We start from the raw sequence: 27,975 nt of genomic DNA, 5'->3' as shown, positions 1-27,975 counted from the left end.
CTATTAATTCCTTTGGGTCTATGTTGAGTATGACTTAACATTGAATACAACCCTTTGACTGACTTTAGGGTTGCCTCCAAAGTTTAGTGATTAAGATGAAATGTTCACCAGCATCAGGGCAAAAGAGGAAATGAGATGTTCTTTAAAAGGATGATGATTGATGTAATTGGGTTCCAAATAACTATTGAAAGCAAGTGAAAGTGGGGGTGTGTGTCACAAAGTTTTGCTTTAAAGGCGGGCAAAAATAACAATTATATACAAAAGAACAGAAGATATGGAGAAATGAAATTTAGGTCTGTCCCTGCAGGCTGTTACTGAATATAAATGAATTTGCACTTTTTTTAAAAAAAGGACTTCAAGCCAACATATCTGGGGCTCTTCTTCTTTGTCACAGCCCTGTGAGGCTGAGTGATGGGTAATTAGCCAATTGACATCCCCTGGGCAGAATTGGAAATATGAACCTAGGTCTTCTTGGTCAAACCCCAACTCTCTGCAGAAAGCCAGTGTGGTGTAGTAAATAAAATAGGGTTGTCTCCAACTAACATGTACTGCCTTCAAGTTGATTCCAACTTATGGTGACCCTGCGAATAGAGTTTTCATGGTAAGCAGTATTCAGAGGTGGTTTACATTGCCTTCCTCTGAGGCTGAGAGGCAGTGACTGGCCCAAGGTCACCCAGTGAGCTTCATGATCCAGTGAAATAGACCAAAGTTAGTCATGGTTATGAATTTCAGTGGTCTACTCTGAGTAGGATTAACATCGAATACAACTCAGTGTATTTAACGGTCTGTGGGGAAATGTTTATTAGCTATGTACCTGAGAGAAGCTTTATCAGCTTCTGACATCATGTCTTACCAATAACTAAAAGGCTTATATGTTGTGTCTTGCGTGTAACAACACTGTTGTGTGTAATTGGAATACTGTTCTGCTTATGTGTATATACATGCTAAAATCAGTGCTTGTAAAATCAATGCTTAGCAAGGAAATCCTTTTGCTTCCCTTTATTGCATACATTAATTTTGATTTATTTATTTTTCCAGCCAGAAAACCTGCAGAAGAATTGGCTTCGGGAATTTTATCAGGTACTGCAAGAATTATTTTCTATCATGTCATAAAAGTGGGCAGGCTATCCGCAACTTAGGCATTTTAAGAATCTTCAAGCAACCAAGGCAAAAATAATCCATAACAAAAACTCATACACCAAAGAAATAGTTAAGGGGGAATATACATGTATACAAAATAGAGTAATGATTATTATATCACACACAATGTGACTTCAATAATTTATTATTTAAGGCATTTATGTACTTCATTATTCACATATCTAAGCACATATCTAAACAATACTCCTAAATGACATTTTTCAGTTGTCACTAATTAAAGTCATATAAACATTTACTTTCCTGGACTCCAAACCAGAAAAAATCATTGTATGGGATTTGGCCTATTAAAATGTTATTGTCTGAGAGATCATATAAAATGTTTGAGAGATTGTATATTTGATAATAAGGAATTTTGTAATTTTTGAACATATTTTTCCTTAATTTGTTTTTTACTGTGGATTTTAAGAATCTTACTAGAAACCATGACTAGGCTGCTGTCATAAACGTGTTTGCCTGGAAGGTGAGATTCATAAAAATCAACAGAGGTCACTTGCAAGTAAAGGGTAGTGAGTGTTTGAAAGAAAAATGAAGGACTTATTTCAATGGTATAGCCATACCGCTACTTAAGAAAGTGGTTTTGTTTCTTTTATGGGTTATTTCAGTGGTTCCCAAACTTTTTTCCCCATGGACCACTTGGAAATTGCTGAGGGTCTTGGCAGACCACTTAATGTTTTTTCTGCTTGTTGGAGCAATAGTAATTCCATAGAATTCAACCTGTAATGTAATAAAAATACAATATTACATGCTGGTCCCAAGGACATGGTAGAACCATCTGAGGCCCGCTGTAATGATTTTGCTAGGGACTTCCAGGATAAAGTCTTTAGCATCCACCAGGACAGACTCCAGCGTTATAGCAGGTGAATCAAGTGGGGTATCTAGAGCACAGCCTTGTCCCGATTTCTTGGATGAGTTTCAGCTGATACAGCTTGAAGACATTGACAAGGTGCTTGGACAGGTTTGTGCAACCACTTCTGTGCTGGATCCTTGCCCTTCTTGGCTAGCAGGAATGGAACAGCCGGCTGGGCCAGGGAAGCGATTAATGCCTCTCTGCGAGAGGGGGTGGTCCCTGGCTGCCTGAAAGAGGCGGTAGTGAGACCACTGCTGAAGAGACCCTCCTTGGACCCAGAAAATCTTAATAACTATAGGCCAGTAGCAAATGTTCCATTCCTGGGCAAGGTCCTTGAACAAGTGGTGGCAGGCCAGCTCCAGACACTCTTGGATGAGACTGATTATCTGGATCCATTTCAGTTGGGTTTCAGGCCTGGTTTTGGCACAGAAACAGCCTTGGTCGCCCTGTATGATGACCTCTGTTGGGAGAGAGGCAGGGGGAGTGTGACTCTGTTAATTCTCCTTGATCTCTCAGCGGCTTTTGATACCATCGGCCATGGTATCCTCCTGGGAAGATTGGCTGAGTTGGGAGTGGGAGGGACTGCATGGCAGTGGTTCCACTCCTACTTGGTGGGTCGGCTCCAGAAGGTGGTGCTCGGGAAATGCTGCTCGTCACTCTGGACTCTCCAGTATGGGGTTCTGTAGGGGTCATTCTGGCCCCCATGTTGTTCAACATCTACATGAAACTGTTGGGTGCAGTCATCCGGAGCTTTGGAGTGCATTGCCATCAGTATGCTGATGACACACAGCTCTATTTCTCCTTTTCATCTTCTTTAGGTGAGACTGTCAATGTGCTGAACCAGTGCCTGGCTGTGACAATGGACTGGATGAGGGCTAATAAACTGAGGCTCAATCCAGACAAGACTGAGATGCTGCTAGTGGGTGGTTCTTCAGACCGGATGGTGAATGTCCAACCTGTCCTGGATGGGGTTGCACTCCCTCTGAAGGAGCAGGTTTGTAGCTTGGGGGTTCTTCTGGAACCATCTCTGTCACTTGAGGCTCAGGTAGCCTCAGTGGCACGGAGTGCCTTCTGCTAACTTCGGTTGGTGACCCAGCTGCGCCCCTATCTGGACAGGGATAACTTGGCTTCAGTTGTCCATGCTCTGGTAACCTCCAAATTAGATTACTGCAATGTGCTCTACATGGGGCTGCCTTTGAAGACGGTTCGGAAACTGCAGCTTGTGCAAAATGCAGCGGCCAGATTGGTAACAGGGACCAGACAGTTCGAACATATAAAACTGATTCTGGCCCTCTTGCATTGGCTGCCTGTATGCTTCCGAGCTCGATTCAAGGTGCTGGTTTTCACCTGTAAAGCTTTACATGGCTTAGGACCACAATACCTGATGGAATGCCTCTCTCGACATGAACCCACTCGTACACTACGCTTAACATCCAAGGCCCTCCTCTGGGTGCTTACTTCAAGGGAAGCTCGGAGGGTGGTGTGATGTTCCTATATTAATGTATATATGGTAAGTGTTGGTAGTTTTCAAAACTCTCAGAATCTCTTCTTTAGTAATAAACCTGGCCGAACCAGTATAGTTATACATTCCATTGATACTGGAGAGCATGCCCCAGTCAGATCTGTACCGTGCTGTGTGAATGGGAAAGTTGTGAGTGAAGTAATCTGTGTAGGACATGGGGTGGGGAGTGGGAAAATCTCCCCCTTATGGAGCAAGGTAGAGGCAGTGCAATTGTGGCCTATCCCCTTGCATGAATTAACAAAGAAAAAGTGTTCTGAGTGTGTGGTATGGACGGATGAATGTCAGAAGGCTTTTGATCTACTGAAGCAAGCCTTGTGCCAAGGACCCATATTAATAGCACCAGACTATGAGAAACCATTCATCGTGGCTACAGATGCGTCGGACCTGGTGCTGGGAGTCATCTTGCTACAGGAGAGAGAAGGCACCAGACATCCAGTGGCGTACCTGAGTCGCAAGCTGACGCCGAGGGAGAAAAACTATTCGTCGGTCCAGAAGGAGTGCCTAGCGGTCGTGTGGGGACTGAACAAGTTGCGCCCATACGTGTGGGGACGAAGATTCACAGTGACTACGGATCATCGGGCCTTGTTATGGTTGCAGACTATGAAAAACCATAACACTATGCTGCAGAGGTGGTCCTGGGCCCTACAGGACTATCAAGTGGACTTCCAGTTCATGAAAGGCAAGGACAATGTACTGGCCGATGGACTTTCCAGGCAAGTGGCTGGGACTGCAGTGACGTGACCAGACGGAGGAACAAAGAAAGACATTTTCCCCATAGAGACTTTTATTTGTTAACGCGACGTATAAATCCTGGAACAGGAATAATACTCTGCCGTTGTTTTAAGGGGGGGGAAGAGAGTGGTTTGCCAGGAGAGAGTGGAGAAGGAGGGGGGTGGAGTTCGGATTAGTATTGAGTAAAACCATATGCTTATGTGCCTTAAGAAGAAATCTTGTTAATCTTGTTATCTTTGTTATCTTTAATAAATACTTAATTTGGTTTACCAAAGGCCTGATCCTTGCCTGGGGTTTCACAGACCAGAAGGGAGGGTAAGGTAATGACCAAGGCTGAAGGGGAACTGTAACAAATGGTGGCAGCGGTGAAGAGAATAACAATACCAGTATTCAGAGTCTCTGGGAATACTAGTATTAGGACGTGACTGGTGGTTGCCTAGCAGGGGGATCTGTTGAGATCTGTGGTAGAGCGGGGAGAGAAACAATAATAAAGGACAGTCTGGACTGGTGGAGTACCTGGTGGTGCCTAGTGACAGGCAGTAGCCACGTGCAGGTAGGAACCTGACAGGGAGAGCCAGGGAAGGGCGTCACAGGTGGCAACAAGGGAGAGGGCCTTCTCAGTGGTGGCCCCCAAATTATGGAATGATCTTTCTGATGAGGTGTGCCTGGTGCCAACACTGTTACCTTTTTGGTGCCAGATCAAGAACTTTCCTCTTCTCCCAGGCATTTTAGCATGTGTTTTTAAATTGCTTTTTAAAAATGTGTTTTTAAATTTGTACATTTGTTTTTAATGTTTTTAATTGTTGTAAACTGCTCAGAGAGCTTCGGCTATGGGGCGCTACACAAATACAATCAATCAATCAATCAATCTGCAGTTAAAAATCAGCATGAATATTCAGTGTGATGGATATTCCGTCTCCCATCTTCAGTCACAAATTCACCGACCCGCCATGGGCCACATGAATAAAGCTCATGAACAACAGTTTGGGAACCACTGGTTTGTTTCATAAGACTTTAGTATATAACTTTTAGAACAGGGATGGGAAAGCTGTGGCTATCAATATGTTGTTGGGCTACAACTCCAATCAGACCCAGGCAGTATGCCAGTAGTCAGGGATTATAGAAATTAAGGTCCAACAACATCTGGAGGTTCCCCATCCATTGTTTGGTGTGAAATTTGCAGAACTCTATGGATTACAAATGTTGGTGTTTTTCGGTGATAGATACATTGGCTTGAAACTTGTTCTGGATTATAAAGACTTAAGGTCTTGTGAAGATCAACTTTTTATATATTGTTAAGATAAATCATGTTACTTGAATGACTGGGTTTGTCAAAAAGATATCCAGTATGCTACAGAAGGAACTATAAAGTGGAAGGGGGGCGGTCAAAGCAATAAAAAATTAAAATATTAATTGAAAACACAAGCTTGATGTCTTCTTAATGTATTAAATATTCCTGAATGAAGGCAGATGGTTTAGGACAGGGATGGAGGAACTTGTGGTCCTCCAGATGTTGCTGGACTCCAATTGTCATCAGTTGCAACCAACATCAGAAGGGCCACAAATTCTTCTTATAAAAGAGAAAAAGCAGAGGATGGCTAGCATCCAAAAGAGAAACCAAAAAAGGGGTCAAAGACCAAGATGCTGGAAAATAGGAACTTTTATTATAGATAAAACCCAACACGTTTCAGCCTGTTATCTTCAGGCTTTCATCAGGGGATAATGGCTGATAAGATTATAAGACCAGCAAATCGCTTTCTGTACTGTGTCAAAATCAAATGTCTCAATGTTTTATCTATAATAAAAGTTCCTATTTTCCAGCACCTTGGTCTTTGACCCCTTTTTTGGTTCCACAAATTCTTCATCCCTGGTTTAAGACATACCATCAGAGTGTCTCTAAAATCTTGAGAGTGGCTTGTGGAGTGGTGCAGGCCCTTCTGAAACAGATTGAGCTTGCAGTGGTGCAGCAGTTCAATGAGTAAAGCCTTTGGATAAAATTAAGCAAGGCAGCAGCCAGGAGTGACTTCAGGATTGAGTGTGCCCTCAAAAAAGTGCCATCTTTTGGACCCCCTCCTACAGTGGTGAACCCCTTCCCTATGATTCCTGGGGGATTACCTTGGTGGTGAGAGGCAGCAGCAATTTTCCCAATGATGCCTAAGAACTTGTTGCCTTCTAGGGCACTGTGGTGGGGAAAAAGTGGCCACCAACACAACTTTGATAGCTGCTGTGCCATAGTTGAAAACTGTGCCTGATAGCTGCCTGGAACAGATTGAATATTTTTTGAAGAGAGCCTATAGCAGGCATCAGGTTTGCGGCATGCTGGAATCATGATAGCTGGGTAAAGATGCTGTCTATTCATCTTGTTAATGATCCTTGCAGGCTGACTTGCCCAACTGTTTTACCCCTTAGTTTAATCATGATACCGGAAACTCAACTAAGAGATAAGTCCTGGGGTGATCATGGTAGAAAGATGGGGAGGTAAGCAGAGAACATAGTATTGTACCCAGTAAATGAAGTCAGGGTTGTGATTTGTTGATCTCCAGGCAGTAACTAGATCCCACTGTAAGCTTAGAAAACTGTTGGGTTTTTTGCTTACATGAAAACCTCATAAATTAAGTATATAGCTTTCAGTCTTTTTCTCTCGTGTATGCAGGAGTCAAACTAGTTTAAATTTTCCTGGGCTGTTGAAGAGGGCAGTGTTTTGAAAACCTTCCCAATATGAAGGTTTAATCCAGTATTTACTTTTCTGGGAGTAAAACTGCAATGCTAATCCCACATACCAGGAGTAAACCCCATTGAATTCAGTAGGACTTACTTTTGAGTAGACATGATTAGGATTGTGGTGCAAATTAATGGGACTTCTGAGTGAGCTTAGCAAAGAATTGTGTTTGTGTTGTAAATCTTTCCCCTTCCAATCCTATTTTTAAAGCAATCAGGCAGGGCTTACTTAGGTATCACTGCTTTTATTATGTAGGAAACTAATACTGATTTTTATTTCTTTGAAAAAAATGTATTGCAATGACCAACCAGTTTTGACAATAAACTATTATTATATAGGGTGTATGTATTTTTATATCCCCAGTGTGTGTGGAGTCTTCCCAACAACCCTGTGAGGTATGGTTGCCAACTGGAAACCAAGGCAGCTCACGATAAGAAATAAATCCCTTTAAAATCCAATAATAAAAACAAGTATAAACAGTTCCAAAACAGCTTAAAGTGGCATGATTCTGAATTTTGGGTTGGGTGAGTGAAGTTCCTTATCATGTATGCATCCCTGTTTGAGTAAGTCCCATTGAATACATTGGGACTTGCTTTTGAGTAACCAAATATAGGATTGCACTATAAATATATTTACAGGTTGTGTAAATTATAAACATCTTTGATAGTCATGCCTATATAAAAAAGAGGAAGGCCAAACAAGAGATGGATTGATTCCACAAAGGAAGCCACAGACCTGAACTTACAAGATCTGAACAAGGTGGTTTATAACAGACGCTATTGGAGGTTGATGATTCATAAGATCTCCATATGTCGAAATCGACTTGAAGGCACATAACAACAACTTCTTCTTTGGGGTGGTCATGGTCCCCCTCTGTTTTCATCCTGAGGGGCAGATTAGGCTGAGAGAGTGAGTAGTCCACGGTCACCCAGTAAACTTTATACCTGATTTCCATTTAAAAACATTAATTAAAATAATTTACATGCAGGCAAAGTTTATGAAGTAGATCCACAATACATTTAAAGCACATCCAACTTGCATTTAAAGTGCATGACTTCCCCTAAAAAATCCTGGGAAGTGTTGTTTCCCCCTCACAGTTATAGTTCCCGCCACCCTTAACAAACGACAGTTCCCATGATTCTGTGTTGGGATTCATGTGCTTCAAATGTGTTTTGAATGTGCTTTAAATGAATGGTGTGGATCTGCCCTAGATATGATGTGCATTCATTAGTGAATTGAAAAGAACAATTTTAAACGATACTTTTTTAAACAGGGTAAGGGTTGTACCTCAGTGGTAGGGCATATGCTTCGCATGCAAAGACCCAAATTCAATTTCTGGAAAAGACTGTTGCCTGGAATCCTGGAGAGCCAATGCTAGTCTATGTCATCAGTACTGAACTAGATGGCACCCAATGGCCTGTATTAGTATAAGGCAGATTCCTTTGTTCCTAAAAGTGGAAGGAGACCCAAGGGCCACAGTGACTCCAAAATGTATTTATGTATTTTATTTACAACTTTTATATACCGCTTTATTGTAAAAAAATCTCAAAGAGAATTACAGAAAAAATTGAAACAACAAATTATTGGCAAAAGCAGTTAGACAAGTATTTAAAAACATTCAAAATAATAAAACCAACAATGAGTTAAAAACAGATAAAAAAACACAATAGTTTCTACGTGCCTGGGTAGGCTTGCCTAAACAATTTTCTTAGCAGGTGCTGAAAAGAGTACAATGAAGGTGTCTGCCTAATGTCAATAGGCAGGGAGTTCCAAAGCATAGGTGCTGCCACACTAAAGGACTGATTTCTTACAAGAGCAGAACAAGTACTATGTGGAACCTGTAACATGGAAAGCACACCTTGAACTTGGCCCAGTAGCAAATGAGCAACCAGTGCAGATTTCAGAGTAGAGGTATTATGTGCTGATAGGGTCTCACTCATGTCCACAATTGTGCCACAGCATTCTGCACTAACTGCAGCCCCTGGGTCAGGTTGTGCTGCATGGGGATTTCTGTGATCTTGGCTGACTGGCTGCTAGGATTTTTTTAGTTTTTGTTTTTGGTTAGAGATCCTGACTGATTGTGGGATACTGAGTTTTCTGTCTTACTCTTAGGAATCTTGTTGTGGTTGGTATGGTATTGCATTTAGGAAATCATCGCTGTCTTTTCTTTTTTATTTGCATTTCATTTACCTTTAACCTCACTTCCTGACATGCATAGAAGCAACAACAGTGGTTCCATGTGCTCAGCTCAACCCCCTTAAACCCACGGATGATGCTCCTTGTTGGTTGAATGATGGTTTACTTCTTGCCCAATAGTGGTAAAAGAGAATTCACATACTGGGCAGCATGGCTGCAATTGTTGCTGTTCTCAAGCTGCTGACTGTGAAGGTAGACCAAACTATGTGTGTTTTCTCTCTGTCAATTATTACTCACTGGAATTGGGTTGACGATCAAAGTGAGTTTATAGCAGCCCACAGGGTAGATAGAATAGGGTAGAGAGAGAATCTTCCTATTCTTACTCATTTCTCAAACCTCCCTCTGAATGAAGGGTCAAATCTCTGTAAATAAGTTTGGAGCAGCCATGTTAAAAGAAAGGCGCAGGACATTCCAGGCAGGGGGTTGCCAACCCTGCTTGGTAGGGTTGCCAGGTCAGAAGCATCCCAAGTGATGTCATGGGATGGGTCCAAGTGATGTCACAGGGTCGGTCCAAGTGATGTCATTAAGCATCAACCACAGTTACTTGGAAATTAAGATAGAAATCTTAGCTAAAAGATGGAGCCTGGGTAGGGGACATTTAATCTAGCCAATTTGCTTCTGGCAAAAAGGGTGCAAGTGCCCTCAGGCCAGGCCAGGCCAGTCACCAGAAGGCCATTGTAGGAAGAAAGGAGCCTAGTGTTGTGGAGATGTTAGATGGGAGCACTCAGGAATAAAGATGGATGCCCCTGAAGAGCTGCAATTCTAAACACACTTACTAAGGGACTAAGCCCCATAGAACTCAATAGGACTTACTTCTCAGTAGATATGGTTTAGACTGTGTTGGTGGTAAAGCTTGACAAGGGATCCTCTGCAAAGATATCCATATCCAAGTAGGGTTGGCATCCCCCTGCCTGGAATGCCCTGCCCTTACCTTTTAACATCCAAATTTCTTTACAGATTTGACCTTTCACTTCAGAAAGAGGTCTGAGTAATGAGTAAGAAGATTCTCTACCCTTTTCTGTCTCACCTGTGGGCTACTATAAACTCACTTTATCAGCCAATCAAATTCTAGTGAATATAATTGACAGAGAGAAAGCACACATGATTTGGTCTACCTCCATAGGCAGTAGCTTAGGAACAACACCAATTGCAGCCACCCTGCCCAGTATGTGAATTCTCTTTTACCACTATTGGACAAGAAACAAACAACAAGGTAAATCATCAGTGGGTTTAAGAAGGTTGAGTGGAGCGCATGGAACCACTGTTGTTGCTTCTATGAATGAAAGGGAGTGAGGATAAAGGTAAATGAAATGCAAATAGAAAAAGAACAAAAGACAGTGATGATTTCCTAAATGCAATACGATACCAAGCACAACAAGATTCCTATGAGTAAGGCAGAAAACTAAGCATCTCACAACCAGGCAGGATTCCTAACCAAAAACCAAAAATATGATAAATGAAGAAATATTTGTAGAAGCATGACTATTTACACAACCTGTAAAGATATTTATAGTGCAATCCTACGTTTATTTATTCAGAAGGCCCAGTGTATTCAGTGGGGCTTACTCAAACAGGGACAGAACTGCAACCTCAAGTGATAAGCAACTTCATTCACACAACCCAAAATTCAGAATCATGCCACTTTAAGCTGTTTTGCAACTTACCTGTTTTTATGGAGCGCCTCCAACACCACCAATTATGCGGCCCGACAAGATCAGCCACACAGGGCCTTCTCTCAGTCCCGCCAACTAAAACAGCTAGGTTGGTGGGGACTAGAGAGAGGGCATTCTCAGTGGCGGCCCCCACTCTCTGGAACTCCCTCCCATATGATCTTTGGCATGCCCCTTCCCTGAATGTATTCCGCCAGGCCTTGAAGACCTGGCTTTTCAGACAGGCCTTCGGGATTTCCGGGGAGGGTTAATCTCTATGACAAATTGCCTATTACTCTGAACTGTTATTGTGTATAGTTTTTATCGTTTGTATTATATTATTATGATGTATTTTATTGTAACCAAGATGTACGTCGCCTAGAGTGGCCATTGGCCAGATAGGCGACACATAAATTAAATTATTATTATTATTATTATGGTTATAGGATTTTAAAGGATTTATTTCTTATTGTGAGCTGCCTTGGTTTCAGACTGCAACCCTACTTCACAGGGTTGTTGGAAAGATTCCCATATACACACACACACATTGGAGATGTAAAAATACATACACCCCATATAATAGTTTATTGTCAAAACCAGTTGATCATTGCAGAACATTAAAAAAGTAAAATCAGTATTGCACAATTAAGATTAGTGCGCCAACTGCGCCCGTTCCTTGAGCTGTCTGATCTGGCCACGGTGACACATACCTTAGTTACATCCCGTTTAGATTACTGTAACTAGCTCTATGTGGGGCTGCCTCTGAAGACTGTTCGGTAACTTCAGTTGGTACCACGTGCTGCAGCCAGAATGCTAACTGGGGCTGGTTACAGGGACCGTACTACCCCCCTGTTAAAAAAGCTCCACTGGTTGCCAGTCTGTTTCCGGACACAATTCAAAGTGCTGGTGTTGACCTATAAAGTCCTATACGGCTTAGGTCCAGGCTATTTATCAGACCGTATCTCCCTGTATGAGCCTGCCCGGGCCCTGAGATCCTCAGGAGAGGCCTCTCAATACCCACATCTTCTCAAGTACGACTAGTGGGGACGTGTGAGAGGGCCTTCTCGGTGGCTGCCCCTAGGCTTTGGAATTCCCTTCCTAGGGAGGTAAGAATGACCCCCTCTTTGCAGTCCTTCCGCCAACAAGCAAAGACCTTCCTATTCCAACAAGCCTTTGGAATTGAAGGCTAAGGATAGGGCGTGAAGGGTGCTGCATTGCTAATGTCTATTATATCATTTTTAAACTAGTTTGAACTTTTTTAGCTATATGTGTGTATGGTTTTAATATTGGAAATAGTTTAATCTTATTTTAATGTAGACTTTGTATGTTTTTAATTATTTGTATTTTTTATCTGGAAGCCGCCATGATTTCCAGTTTCGGGAAAATGGCGGGGTATAAATAAAGATAATAATAAATAATAATAATATTAGTTTCCAACATAATAAAAACAGTGATACCTAAGTAAGCCCCGCCTAATTGCTTTAAAAATAGGATTGGAGGGGGAGAGAAAGATATACAACACAAACACAATTCTTTCCTATGTTCACTCAAAGGTCCCATCAATTTACAGCACAATCCTAACCATGTCTACTCAAAAGGAAATCCTATTGAATTCAATGGGGTTTACTCTGGGTATGTTTACTCTGGAAAATCAAGTACTAGATGATGATGATGATGATTTATTGCACTTATATACCGCCCCATAGCTGAAGCTCTCTGGGCAGTTTACAACAATGAAAAACATTAAAAACAAGTATACAAATTTAAACCATTAAACCCCATAAAAACAGATAGGCAAGTTAAAAACACATGTTATTCAAATGCTGTTAAAATGCCTGAGAGAAGAGGAAAGAGGATTAAAGCTTCAATTTGGGAAGTTTGCAAAACACTGCCTTCTTCAAAATTTAAACTTGTCTGACTCCTACACACAGGAGAGAAAAAGACTGAAAGCTTACTTATTCAATCTGTGAGATGTTCAGAAAAGCAGGAAAAAGCACGTTTCTGAGCCTTGGGCCAGTCACTACCTCTCAGCCTCAGAGGGAGGCAATGGTTAACCCCCTCTGAATACCTCTTACCATGAAAATGCTGTTCATAGGGCCCCTCTAAGTTGGAATTGACTTGAAGGCAGACAATCCAATGTGACTCTACATTTTTGTCTTTATCATTCCTTGTCAATCACAACCCTGATTTCTTATTGGCTAAAAACCTGAAAGGGCAGGGATTAGAGCAACCAAGAAGTTGTGGGGTTGGGGGGAGCTGACGTTTTGGTGTGTATCTCTGGAACCAGACCACCTAGTAACTTAATTTTTTTTAAATGAATGCTGAAAGTCTGGAGATTAAGGTGAGTCACCCGGAAAGCCGGAGGGGACCCCAAAAACCGGAGTCTCAGGCTGAAAATTGGAGATCTGGCAACCCTACTGCTTGGATATGAATATCTTTGCAGAAGATCCCTAGTCACACTTTACCAACAGTACAATCCAAACTATGTCTACTCAGATGTAAGTCTTATTGAGTCCTATGGGGCTTAGTCCCTTAGTGTGTTGAGAAGTGCAGCCTTCAGGGGCATCCATCTTTACTCCTGAGTGCTCCCATCTAACATCTCCACAATACTAGACTCCTTTCTTCCTACAATGGCCTTCTGGTGACTGGGCTGGCCTGAGGGCACTTAAATCCTTCTTGCCAGAATCAAGTAGGCTAGATTAAATGTTCCCTACCAGGCTCTATCTTTTAGCTAAGATTTCTATCTTAATTTCCAGTCAGAGAAATGTTTTTGTTTGAACTGTATTCTCCAAGCAACGGTGGTTGGTGCTTAATGTATCATGCTTAATGACATCACTCAGGCCTGCCCCTGAAATCTCAGGCTTTGGGATGCTTCTGACCTGGCAAACCTACTCTTCCCAGTGTTGTTCATTTTTAAAAGCTCCTTGGTAGCTGTGCGTCCTTGTCAGTGTTACAGTGTTAGAACATCACCATAAAAAACCCACAGCAATCATGCTATTTCCAAAACAGCCCCTAATCTAAGTGTGGAGATCCTGTGGCCCTCTAGGTGTCTCTGACCACCAACTCACATCATTCTTGACAATTAGCCGTGCTCCTGGGGCTGATGAGAGTTGGAATCCAACAACATCTGGAGGGCCACAGGTTCTCTACCCCATTCCTCTTGCTGTGTGGAGGATAGGATACATACAGCACAATTTCGACATACAGCACAACTTAAAATATAAAGAAGGAAAACTTTTTTTAAAAGTCAATAAAGCTCCTTAGTGTGATAAATGTGTACAGCTCCTTAGAAGTTAGGGGAAATTAGCATTTGTTATATTTTAAATGGCTGCTGTTGGAGATATATCATACATATCAATAGAGAACAGTTGGAAGTTGATTGTAGATAGTTTGTTTTGTGAAATTAAAACCGAGATAAACCACAAACCACATTTTTCCGTCCCTTCTGAGGAATGTAATTTGCATGTATAGTTGTGTCAACATAGTTTTCATAACCTCTGTTAAACCGAAAGCTGAACAGTTCTTTTTCTAAGTGGAGCATACACCCTTTGAAAAAAAAAGAACTTTTAGTGGTATTCTCATATATTTCTAGAAAGTATAATCTGTCGTGCTTTTAACTAGAATTTCTCTTCTTTTTTCCTTTTAAATCAAGTTGAGCTACTGTTGCAATATTGTTTTTCACTTTGATTGTATGTCAAGTGAAGCATTAAATAAAGCTGTTACTTCTGTATTTTTCTCTTTGAACAGATTGGCAAATGGAAGGAGGAATTTACTCTTATTATTTATGAATTTATATGCTGCTTAATTGCCAAGGTGGCTTCTAAGCTGTTCATAAGACCAATTACAGAAAATATAAACACACATAATTAAAAGAAAAGAATTTCATCAAAACATTAAAATCAACACCCACAATTTAAATGTGCAATAAAACAAAACCATTAAAACAGCATAACAGTTAAGAGTTGAAATAGCAATCCAACTGGCATATACGCCAGGCTGAGGGGATACAGGTTGTGGCAGAGGAGGAGGGAGCGTGTCAGTGCAGTCAGGCTTGTCATGACCCCCGGACCCTCAAGGTACTGGGTTCATGCATCAGACTCAGACCCCCACCCTTAGGGAAATGAGACTGGAACCAAAAAAGCTATTACTTCACCCTTGCCAAGGCTGTGTACGCTCACAACAACCCTGCAAGGTAGAAGGTAGGCTGCCACCACCCCTGTATACTGGTCCACTCAGAGCCAGGGGATCTCTGAGCCCAAAAGATATATAAAACCAAGGTCCTAAAAGGCAAGAGTCACAGTTACACTCCTTGCCAGGCACCTCTGGTTTAACACTTAAAATCCAAGCCTTTAACTTCTTAACCCTCTTTGGTAGTTAGTGACTGAGATTGGTCAAGGTACTGAATCCAGAACCACCCCTTCTCTCAATTGAACACACCAGGTTAAATAGAAGTAGCTTTATTAAGATATATAAGTGCACATAACATATAGCAGCAAGTAATCCTTTAAGACCATTCACCCAACAGGGGTTTAGGTTCTTACAAGAGAATTCATACACACAACAAGAAAATAACAAACTAACTCACCTAACTACTTACACACGAGGTAGTTGGTTGCGTGGTACCTCTCCTAAGAGAGATGGATGTTCAACATAAAGCAATGGAACCAGACATAGGTTGCCTTCCCATAAGCAACCCCTGGAACCATAAGGCAGAAAGGTTTGGAACTCTGGTGCCAGTCAGCATAGGCAGAGAACAGAGAACAAAGGCTATGGGTCCCTAGCCCTATACTTAAGGGAAAAGGATCCTAACGGCCCAAAATTAATTGACCAATCAGGAATTGGCTGATGTAACTTTCTTCTCGATGTTTCTCACATTTTCGTGCCTTCAGGCCCCCCTCCCAACTGTGTTTTCCAACTGTACAGGCCAAGGATGACCTTGGGTACCAGGCACTTGCTAATCAGCAAAGATAAACAGGTGCAGCTTGTTAAGGCTTCTCTAACCATCTTCAGCTGGGAAGTGAAACTCAGATTTGCAAATTGGCAAAGGCTTGTCTTTTCCAACTGTAACCGTCTCCCAGAGTCCCTTACTGGAGCCAAAGTATTGCTATTAGATTTTTAATAACTCATGACCATTACAGGTTCATGACACGCCCCTTTTCAGGAAGATGATGTCAGAACTCTGGATAGTTCTGCGTCATCGCCACAGCAACCAGGGATAAGGGAACAATCAAAAATTCCATCAATATATCGACATTGCACTATATACAGCAATAAAAAAAAAGAAAGGATTAATACATTTTAAGCAGGTGAGCTACTTCTTGACTTATGCCTTCTAAATATATTCAAAAAATCCAACAAAGTTACAAAATAACAGCAAGAAAATTAAGGGACCCCTAAAACACCCAAGAAAAGAAGACTTTATTAAAAAATAAAGAAATAGAATAAAAAATGGGGTAATCCAAAAGCTGGTCCAAGTTCAAAAAAGGTCATAAGCCATAAAATCTTATAAAAGTCCATAAAACATGTTAAAAGCGTAAAAGAATAGAACAAGGTCTAAAAACAGTCCAGAGGTCATCAGAGCCGGGAAATCAGTCAGTGGAATAGGCAGAAGTCAAATATCAGTCAACTGGAACAGGTAAACGAGATAAAGCGTCTTCAGCAACCTCAAAAGCAGGAGTGCAAGTCAAAACCAGGTGTTTCCTAGAAAAATATTGCTTCATCATATTCACATGGTATACTTTAGGTTTCTTATGGGATTTAGGGTCAGTTAGCAAATAATTGGTGTCACTCAACTGGGCCTTGACAATCAAAGGGCCTTCCCAGGCCACCGATAACTTATTGTCCACTTGGGCCTTTAGTACCAAAACTTCTGACCCCTCAACAAATTGTCTTTCTTTAGCTTGAGCATCATAATGGGCCTTCTGCTGTTGTTGAGCCTCCCCCAAATTCTCATGAGCGACAGCCAAAACATCTCTTAGAATATTCTGTAAATTGTGGAGGTAAGTTACTACCGACACAGGCATAGCTTCCAACCTTCCTTCCCACTCATTCTTGAGCAATGACAAAGGCCCCACCAGATCCCTTCCAAAAACTAGCTGGTTGGGGCTATAGCCCAAGCTGGCAGAGGGAGTAGCCCTATAGGCGAACATCAGGAAAGGTAAAGCTACATCCCAATCTTTAGGATGTTCTAACACATACGCCCTTAACATTCGATTAATGGTGGCGTTCATTCTCTCACATAACCCATTCGAGGAATGGTGCCCAGCAGTCGTAATGTGGTGTTCCATACTAGCAAGTTCCCAAAGTTTTTTAGTTAACTTGGCCACAAAACTCGGCCCTCGGTCTGACAAAATAGTCTTGGGGAACCCCCAACGCGAAAATAACTCTAACAAAGTTTTAGCAATGACTGGGGCAGTGATGGAACTCAAAGGAATAGCTTCAGCAAATCTCGTGGCAAAGTCAATTACGGTCAAAATAAATCTTCTCCCAGTCTTAGTCGGATTGAAAGGGCCAATCACGTCCACAGCCACTTGAGCAAAGGGTTCTGCCACAATCTGGGACACTTGTAAGGGTGCCTTGGGGTGATCACGCACATATCCAAGTTGTTGACAAATATCACAGGATTTTACATATTCTTTAACAGTCTTAGCCACTGAGGGCCAATAAAAATGTTGGGTAACAGAAAACAAAGTCCGTTTCACACCTAGGTACCCTGCAGTCACAACATCATGGGCCAGCCGCAATACATCCAGGCAAAAAGGTTTTGGCACGACTAGTTGCCTGACTGGCTGCCAGTCCGTGAAATTCCCCCCAGGAACATGTTCTCGATACAGCAAGCCTTTGTCCCAATAAAATCTCACTTTCACAGTCTCTGATAAGGCAGGAGGGCTTCTCCCAGCCTCTTCCCTGCAGTTTTGCAAACTCTCATCCTTCAATAAAGCTGCCTTAAAGGCTTGAGAGCTGGCTGCCGGTAATTTACATTCCTCTGTCTCCCCCACACTGGGTTGCAAGGAGTTTTTTCCCTGTTGTTCGGGCAGGCTCACAGCTCTCCCCTCTGCAGCCCTCTCTTCCTCGCCATCCAGAGGCCGTTTCTCCACACAGTCTTCTATAGGTTGTAACAAAGTTTGAGACCTGGTAAGAACGTTTATCTCAGCTCCACGTACAGTCTCGATGACTTAGGAACAACAGGTCAACTCCTATTAAAACACCCCATAAATGGTCATCCGAATGAACTATAACTCTATGGCGTCCAGTCCAGCCTCGGTATGAAAGCACCACATCGGCTGCGGGCACTTGCACTGTCTGCTGTCCATACGCTGTGACAGCCACTTGTAACTCTGGAACATATTGCTCCGGCTTGACCAGCCGCTCCGCAATACTGGTAATTTCAGAGCCCGAATCTACTCTCCCCATGACCTTAATACAGTTAACATATATGGGTTCGGAAAACTGCGTTTGGACCCATTCTTTACATTCCGATGAAAGGGGTCCTGGGGAGTCTTTCTCTGGAAACAAGCTGTTCCTTACTCCTCCCTCTCTGTCCCCTGACACAGTTTGTACAACACTCACTGGCAGGGCTCTGACTGCAGATCCACAAGGAGTTGCAGGGCAGTCTTGGGAGTCTGGGGCAGAGAGTACAAAATCCGATTCTGCTTCGTCATTCCCCTCTACTGACGACCAAGGAGAAAGTTCAGAGGGTTCCGCTCCAGGTGACTCTAAGTCTCTTACACGCACAACTGGGGCAACCCTTGGATTCTTCCTCCCAACAGGACTGGGCTTAGGCAAGATTTCAGAACAGGAATTAGCCTTATGGCCGATTTTTCCACATTTAAAGCAAGTTATTTCTACAAGGGGCTTCTTTTGTAATGCAGCCTCTGTCAGGGCGGAAGGTACTTTGGAGTAGCCGTGCCCTCCCTTCACTTCCCTCGGCGGTTGCCATGGTTTCTGCATACCTGAAATCTCTCGCCCCAGCGGTTTCACAGGAACGTTCTCAGGTTTCCGAAACAGAGTAAACTTTTCTCCAGCTCTGTTTTTAAACATACGATCTGCTAGCACGCCTGCTTCAGCCAGCGAACGGGGCTGCTGGTCTCTAACCAGAGCCATCAGGTCTCGAGGGAGATGTCTGTAAAACAGTTCTTTAGCAAACAGATCTAGAACCTCCCCTCGAGTTGTAGCTTCAGCCGTGTCTGCCCAGCGTTCCACATTCCTGCCCATCCGCGCAGAAAAAGCTGAGAAGCTTTCCCGAGGCTTTTTTTGATCTGCCTCTAAACGTCGAAAACAGTCCTCTGCTGTTAAAGCAAAGTGGGATCTTGCCAGAACATAGAAGTAATCAAAATTATCTGCATACTCCGCTGGCAGAGAGTTCAACAATTCTCTCAGTTCGCCTTCAGCGTTAATGCGTAAAGCACTCATCCAGTACTTTTTAAGCACACCTTGGTCTCTACAAGAGTGAGCAAAAACTTGAAAAAAGGTAAAGATGTCATCTGTCTCACGAAAGGTCGGAAAAGATTTTTTATGGAGGTCTGGTCTTCCTCCTCGCGGTTGTTGCAGCTCACGAGCAAAACTTTCCCTACTCCGGCGATCCTCCTTCATAGCCTTGAACTGTAGGGACAACAGCTTCATTTGCTTGGCTAGGTAACGCTGCATACCTCTAGGCAGCTCTTCCCCATCAGAATCTTCTTCCTCCTCATCTTCACTGTCCTCCTCACTTTCCTCAGTTTGCTTAAACACGATCTCCTTGTCATCCGCAGAAGGCTGAGGTATAAACGACAGAGCAGCAGCGCCTTCCTCCAGCTGAACAAGCTGACTAGGCAACGCATTGTCTGCCAGGTGCACATCCTCGGCTCCGTTCTTTTGAGATCTGGTTTTTATCTTTTGCGACATTCTGCACTGACCTTACTACCCAAAGTAACAAACGGTTGTGTCAGAAGTCTCTTTCAAATTTACAACTTGCTGCAATGCACTTATCTCACACAGCGTGTTCACTTAAGAGCAGGAATGGCTTCGATCCTCACCGCTGCCAGCCATGTCATGACCCCCGGACCCTCAAGGTACTGGGTTCATGCATCAGACTCAGACCCCCACCCTTAGGGAAATGAGACTGGAACCAAAAAAGCTGTTACTTCACCCTTGCCAAGGCTGTGTACACTCACAACAACCCTGCAAGGTAGAAGGTAGGCTGCCACCACCCCTGTATACTGGTCCACTCAGAGCCAGGGGATCTCTGAGCCCAAAAGATATATAAAACCAAGGTCTTAAAAGGCAAGAGTCACAGTTACACTCCTTGCCAGGCACCTCTGGTTTAACACTTAAAATCCAAGCCTTTAACTTCTTAACCCTCTTTGGTAGTTAGTGACTGAGATTGGTCAAGGTACTGAATCCAGAACCACCCCTTCTCTCAATTGAACACACCAGGTTAAATAGAAGTAGCTTTATTAAGATATATAAGTGCACATAACATATAGCAGCAAGTAATCCTTTAAGACCATTCACCCAACAGGGGTTTAGGTTCTTACAAGAGAATTCATACACACAACAAGAAAATAACAAACTAACTCACCTAACTACTTACACACGAGGTAGTTGGTTGCGTGGCACCTCTCCTAAGAGAGATGGATGTTCAACATAAAGCAATGGAACCAGACATAGGTTGCCTTCCCATAAGCAACCCCTGGAACCATAAGGCAGAAAGGTTTGGAACTCTGGTGCCAGTCAGCATAGGCAGAGAACAGAGAACAAAGGCTATGGGTCTCTAGCCGTATACTTAAGGGAAAAGGATCCTAACGGTCCAAAATTAATTGACCAATCAGGAATTGGCTGATGTAACTTTCTTCTCGATGTTTCTCACATTTTCGCGCCTTCAGGCCCCCCTCCCAACTGTGTTTTCCAACTGTACAGGCCAAGGATGACCTTGGGTACCAGGCACTTGCTAATCAGCAAAGATAAACAGGTGCAGCTTGTTAAGGCTTCTCTAACCATCTTCAGCTGGGAAGTGAAACTCAGATTTGCAAATTGGCAAAGGCTTGTCTTTTCCAACTGTAACCGTCTCCCAGAGTCCCTTACTGGAGCCAAAGTATTGCTATTAGATTTTTAATAACTCATGACCATTACAGGTTCATGACAAGGCTGTGCTGGCGGAGGTCTCCCTAGGCACAGCTACAGTGCAGCTGGGCAAATCTGCTGCCACCAGGCACAGCAGGGGCCCAGCCGGCTCAGCCAAGACCAGCGCAAGTGCAGGTAGTGGAAGGCCTGAAAAGGGGGCATTCTCCCCTCCCAGCGGATCGTGAACAGAGGTAGGATGTGGCGGCCCCTTCCACCAGCACAGCTTCTGCCGGCTCTGCTTCCACCAGCCTCTGCTGAGTTGGATTGCCCTCAAACAGGAAGGTCAAGCCAGGAGATCAGGGGAATGCTTGTCTAATCAAGTGTGTGTGTTTGAGAGCTGGCGACATACCAGTACTAAGGGGACCCTTTGTATTTCCATTGGGAGAGCATTCCACAAAGTGAAAACTGTACAGGATTAAGTGTGTGTGTGTGTCTATCTGTCTCTGTCTATCTAATTATCTATTTTACGACTGTCACCCAATTAAAGAACTACTTAGCTGCACTCCAGTACATACATACCTGGGAGTAAGTCCTGTTGTACTCATGTCAAGTAGGCATGATAGGAGTGCACTGCATGCTGATTAATTGTATCAGTTCTAGTTAGTTTATCAAATTTTCATATGGGTAAAAACTTCTTTTGAATGAAGATGTTTTTAGATAATGTACATGTGCATTCTAAAAGTCATCATCTTAGAAGAAACATTCCCTCCTATGTGACAGAGAAGAGAAAATGCTTCTAAGATGCCATCTGTAATTCTCCTAACTAATTGCGAGGTATGAGAGACAACTAACAGAGACTCCTCTGAAGACCTCAGTGATTGGGCAGGCATATAAAGGGATCAGCAGTCTTTAAGATACCCTGTACCCAAGTTGTTAAGGGCCTTGTAAATTGATAGAAGAACCTTGAACTTGGCCCAGTAACATCCAGGCAGCCAGTGGAAGCTTTTAATCACTGATGTTATGTTGTAGTTGGTACTGCTAAACAATCGGGAAGTCTGATGCCCTTGCAGATCTACTTCAAATCATGCAGAGATCCATCAGCAGCTCTTGATTTACGTTCTGCCTACCCTAGATCTAAAGTAGCTCCCTTGCTGCTCATACACAACATACTCTTGATACCAGACAGTGGTAGCAGGTTCTTGACCAAGGATATGAGGGCTAGGGCCCTTCCCCTTTCAGCCTCAACCAGCATGGCCAATGGTCAGGGATGATGGGAGTTGTAGTCCAGCAACATCCAGAGGACTACAGACTCCTCAGCCCTGCACTTGATCCCAAGACGTTACATATAGCAGCTGTTCTTTGATTGAGTGTCCCACCTACCTGGTTGATATCTTTTCCTTCTATCCATCTCTCATCCTCCTTGTTTCATTCCTATTTTTGCCCTGTTTTCGTGCCAACATGTCATTTTAAATTAGCCTTTATCTTATCATTGGTTTACCGTCTTCAAAATTATCAGTCTGTCTTTTGGAATCTGCAATCTAAAACAGCATGCAGCAGGCAAGTAGAGGATAAAATCAGTATAACAATCTCGCAATAGTATTGAGAAATTTATTATAATTCCAGAATTAACTGTAAGCACTACAAAATCTTAAGAAATCCTGGTAATATAAAATGTCTTCATTTGGAACTAAAAAGACCACAACCTAGGCACCAAGCAAATGACTATGGGGAGGGCGTTCTATAACTGATGTGCTGCCACGGAAAAAGACCTCGCCCTGTAGCCACTTGCCACACCTTATTTGGTAGGTGGACCTGTCATGGAATGCTTCAAGGACTCATAATTTAGAAAGCTGTACAAGAACTTTATTGTCTCTCTTCTACAAGAACAGAATATTTCAGGAAACTCCTGAACTCGCCCAGATACAAGTAAATCCAGTGCCACCTAGTGAATCCAGTATATAATGACAGTTCCATATATCTACTTTCCAGTTCTTCTCTGAGCCTTATCATGAAAAGCAGAGACATTTGTTCACTGTGATCCCTGTTTCCTGTGTGTGTGTCTCCTTTGTTTAGGCCTCAAGCCCCTCATCTCTAAAGAGATTTGTTGGATCAGAGAATACTCAGAGAATACTGCATTGAAGGAACAAGGGTTCCTTCTGGTTCCCTTGTTACTTTCCCAGTTATTTTCCTTTTAAATTTCCTTGTAATTTGTGCTGCTGAAAATAAAATTCAATTCATTTTTTTTTCATAGCTGTGGCTTTTTTTACATAATGAGAAACTACTTACATTACGCCAATGTTGTAATAACAATTAGTAACAATAACACAGAGCAGGTTTAAAAAGGGGATTGGATAAACCACAAAGGAGCTGTAGAGGATGGAGCAGCTGGTGGGGCATGATCTTTTTGGGGAGTGCTTAAATAATTGCAGCTCCTGCATGTAGTTCCTGATGCATAACATCTGTTAGAAAACTAATCTACATGATATGCATGATGATGATAATAATAGCAGCAGCAGCAGCAGCAGCAACTAGATGTTCTAAGAATTTTCCAGAGCTGTCAGATAAGACGTTTCTGACGTAATATATGTGATGCTTTCTTTTTGTAGTATTTCTTTGAAAATGAATGCTTTTTTTCAATGCATTCAAAAATGACCTTTTATAATGGATACACTGGATACAGCTTTCATAAAGAAGGAGTAAATCTTCAGCCATTCTTGATATTCTCCTTAGGATGTTTCTCTCCCCATCCCCTCACCCTGTACTCTTTACTTGCTCCAGTTTTCCAAACAGTCATCAGTCAGTTTTCCTTGCTACCAGTGTTGTCTCCCTGACCTTCCCCTTATTTTTCATGCCTTTATTCTTGGGTGCCTTTATTCTTGGGGTGGGCATAAGGAAGATTTGTAGAACTCTGGGGTGTTTGTAGTACATTAGCTCGGATTTCAGACACCCAATAATTTAACAATAGCATGTAAAATGGCAAGTGGGGAAAAATATCTATCTTTGCTGGCCTTCTAGGAATCAGTTATCAGCCACAGTGTTCCTCTCCTGTAAAAGTTAAATATTGATTGATTGCCTTTGACCAGGTCTTTGTGCAATTTTGCTGGCCAGTTGTTCAAGTCTGGTAGTAATTCAGATTTAGATTTGTAGTATTATACACAAGTTGTTATTACATGCAGGTTATTTCAGAACCTGACTTATGGTACACAGTAGATAATTTTACTCTCTGAGCAACAGTGTAGCACCTTGCTCTTGTTGGTGGACCTTTGAATTCTAGCAAACACACAAAAGTAGATCCCACAAGCCTGCAGTCTGCCTACCCTAGTATTTTTGTTGTTTGAACTCTGTTCCTCCCACTCTTTTATCTCATGTTCTTATTTTACCCCATGTTACTTCACACATGGATAGATAATACTAATGAGAAAGTGAGAATAAAAAAAAAGTATGAGATTGACCTGAGGAAAGCCCAGAATTTTGTGTTTGCTGCTATAGGTTAACATGGCTCCTCTTATAGAATCTCCACCATGAGATTTTTCTTGTATTTGGCTTGTACGATGGCTAATGGCTTTGTGTTAAAATCCTGGTTACTGAATGATTTTTGGCAGATAAGTTGTCTTCACTGAGTAGGCTTCCCAATACATACCCCATAATGTACTTAAATTTCAGGAGGATCATCTGGCACCATTATCAAATTTTTTTTGGTTTTATAAAATATAGCACATAGAAGAGTGACTATGGTTTCAAATCCCATGTTTGTGAGGCCAAGGAAGACAATGGCCATATTACCATGTCTATCAAATTGCTTGAAATTAAATCAGGAGACACATATAATGGGGTTTCATGTCTTTGTTCCTATCTCTCTTATATAACTTGTAGAAGGCAATATAGATTACCTAAAAAAAACACCGAAGGAAAACATTTCGTAAAGATTTACACCTGTAATTACAATCAGTTGCATTGTAAAAATATATCCACATTTTCCACCCTCAGATAAACAGCTGCATCTATTTTGATGCTATGACTTGTGGAGCTGTCCGTGTCTTCATCTTCCTTCAGACTCACTTTCACAGTCATTAAGTTCATGGAAGGGCCTTTTCTGTGGTGCACCCCAAATTGTGGAATGCCCCTGCAAGTGCTTCTGGCCTTATCACTGTATACATTTTGACAATAGGCTAAGATACACCTTTTATACAGGTCTTGGGGGCAGAAGGTATTACATGGTTTCATTGTACCAAACTGTATGTAACCTGCCTTGGGACCATAGGCTAATATACCCAACTAATCATTCAATCAAAATTATGAAACCTCATAATTTTTATAAGAAATCCCCTCAAAACTAATACTAAAGAAATTATAGGTAACTTTTTTGTCCACAGATGTGGTAAAAAAATCATGAAGATTCTTGTTTGTTTTGCTGGCAAGCGCCAAATCTGTATTTTTTATTGCTGTGCAGTCTACCAATGTAAGCTTTAATTTGATGGGGGGGGGACGTTTGGGGTGCTTTGTAGAATCATGCAAATTCAAGAGATTTGACCCTATGGAGAAGCAAATATGTGTATGATGCACGTGCTTTTTCTCTTTCTGTCTGGGGGCAGATGAAATTGGGGAAAGGGGGGAAGCAAACACATGGGGAGCACTTATTCCACATTCCAGATGTGCCCACAGGCCCCCAAAAGTTGGTAGCCCCTTCTTTAGACAAACAAAATCATGCAAGTTCGGTCAACCGACAGTTTATTTTTCACATGGCAAAATACTTTTTAACACTTATAAGAAGAGAGTTTCTCAAGGAGGCATATGGAAAAATTTGAGCAGGTTAGAATAAGAACATAAGAAGAGCCTGCTGAATCAGGGCCAATGGCCCATCTAGTTCAGCATTCTGTTCTCACAGTAACCAACAAGTTGCCTTGACTTGTGATAAAGAGTGGCAGGAGGAGAAAGCCGCGGCGATTGCCTTTGGAGAGTTTCGCTGAGGAGCTGGGCGGGGGGCGGCTGAGCGGCACAAAAGGGAGAGAAGGATTCAGTGAGATCGGAGCCTCTTAACTCATTTCCTGCTCTTCGCACAGTTAGGGGAAATTTGACATAATAAATAGGAAAGAGACACTTTATTTGGCCAACAAGTAATGACTAATTTCAGTATCAGGAAGTCTTGAACTATACAGATCCTGAATGGACAGTTCCTTCAGATCTTTAAGACTTTCAACAATCTGGATCAAATGACAGAATAAATTTGAATAATCTTCCATCATGAATGCATTTAAAAAAGGTTGAAAGGAATACAAGAAGAAGGAACAACAGTGATTCCAGCGCTCCAGTCAACCTTCTTAAACCCACTGATGATGCACCTTGTTTGTTTCTTGCCCAATAGTGGTGAAAGAGAATTCACATACTGGGCAGCGTGGCTGCAACTGTTGTTCCCCAGCTGCTGCCTATGAAGACCATGGGGAATTCATATGCAGGTCAACTGAAATCTGCCCGTTTTGAAGAAGCCCTGCACAACTCGATAGAAGCCTCTCTAAGATGCAGTAGTGTTGTTCCTCGGCCCATTTTCTCTCAGCTGTATCTTGACCCTGACCAGCCTCCTATTTCGCCGGAAGACGTGAAACCAAAAGTAGAAGAGCTAGACAAAGAACTGATGCATCGTTACACCCAGAATGGAAGCTTGGATTTCTCCACTAGCCAAACTATTAATGAAATAGAAGAAGATGAGGATGATGAAGATATGTCTGATTCCAATAGTCCACCAATCCCGTACGCACAAAAACCTGCCCCAGAAGGGTCTTGCACTACTGATGGTTTTTGTCAAGCAGGCAAAGATTTGCGGTTAGTATCACTGTGTATGGAACAGATCGATATCCCAGCAGGATTCCTGTTGGTAGGAGCCAAGTCTCCAAATCTTCCTGAGCATGTTCTAGTCTGTGCTGTTGACAAGAGGTTTTTGCCAGATGACCATGGAAAAAATGCACTTTTAGGTTTCTGCCGGGCCTTGAAGACCTGGCTGTTCAGGCAGGCCTATGGGATCTCTGGGGTAGGTTGCTTTTAATATTGGTACATTAATTACTGTTTTGGTTTTCATTGGTTTTTATTGTATTTTACTATGTAAATGTACATCGCCTAGAGTGACCGTTAATTCGGCCAGATAGGCGACTCAAAAATAAAATTTTATTATTATTATTATTTTATAAATAACCAGGTGATTTCATTGTGAGTATTGTGTAGAACCAAGTCTATGAGGGAGTATGGATTACTTTTTCTGTGAGTTATGTCAGTATTGTTATCCCTCAGATTGTAGATGGGAAGGGGTGTGTGTCTGAGGCAGAGAGAGAGCAACTTGCCTGAGTTCATGTAGTGAGTTCATGGCACTTCCTGATTTGTAGCTCACTGTCTTTGTTCATGGCTGTCTACCTCCCCTCTCTTTGCTTTTCTTCCCTCTCCCTGGGGTCATCCTCAGAGAGAAAGCACATGCAGATATATACACATACACACACATTATTTGCTTTTCCAGGAGGTCTGGGTAATAGTTAGATCCAGCAGAGTTGATACAGATTGTGGTGAATTTGTATGAGTTTTAAATGAGGTTTTCCCCAAAACACCATCAATGCCATTCTCCCTCTTCTACGTACAATATTGGAATCTTGGCTGTGTTGCCATATGGAATCCCCTGCAACTCTAATGCATTGCGGGAACGTGTTGGGAAACCTATTCAGTGAGGACAATTTATCTGCCACAAATCATTCATCAATGACAATTCTCATTCAAAACCATTGTCTTTATTGTTTAGCTGGCCAACTAGTGGGAAATTTTGCCTTTCTGAACTCTGTGTGATGGATCCACATTTCAGTGATGGCCAGTGTTTTGAATAGTGTCTCTCCATATGTCTCCAGCAGAAGAAAGAAGATTGCCTGGAGGCTTCCTGCTCCGAGGTGCAAATTACCTGGGCCCAAGCACTATATGTAAATAGGTCTAATATTCCTGTTGCTTCTGAGAGCAGCTTGGGTGGCTTGGTAAGGGTCTGCTTTACAGTAGGAATGATCTTCTTCATTTACCCTCTTCAAAATTATCAGACAATGTTTTGGAATCTGCATCCTTTGTATAGCTGATTCCTTTACAGAGG

The 27,975-nt window shown here is 42.3% G+C and overlaps 1 protein-coding gene across 6 annotated transcripts in view; it reads left to right on the top strand.

The window, feature by feature from the left end:
• INPP5A (inositol polyphosphate-5-phosphatase A) overlaps positions 1–27,975 on the top strand; it is a 390,659-nt gene that overhangs the window by 77,819 nt on the left and 284,865 nt on the right. For all 6 annotated transcript variants that reach the window (XM_061635624.1, XM_061635629.1, XM_061635628.1 and 3 more), the window contains one exon: positions 1,039–1,080. In XM_061635624.1, coding sequence (XP_061491608.1) covers positions 1,039–1,080 — 42 coding nt within the window. The remainder of the gene's footprint in view (positions 1–1,038; positions 1,081–27,975) is intronic.

This window comes from Rhineura floridana, chromosome 7 (assembly GCF_030035675.1).
Source record: "Rhineura floridana isolate rRhiFlo1 chromosome 7, rRhiFlo1.hap2, whole genome shotgun sequence".
Classification (NCBI taxonomy): Eukaryota; Metazoa; Chordata; class Lepidosauria; order Squamata; family Rhineuridae; genus Rhineura; species Rhineura floridana.
This window is presented reverse-complemented; position numbering and strand designations above follow the sequence as displayed.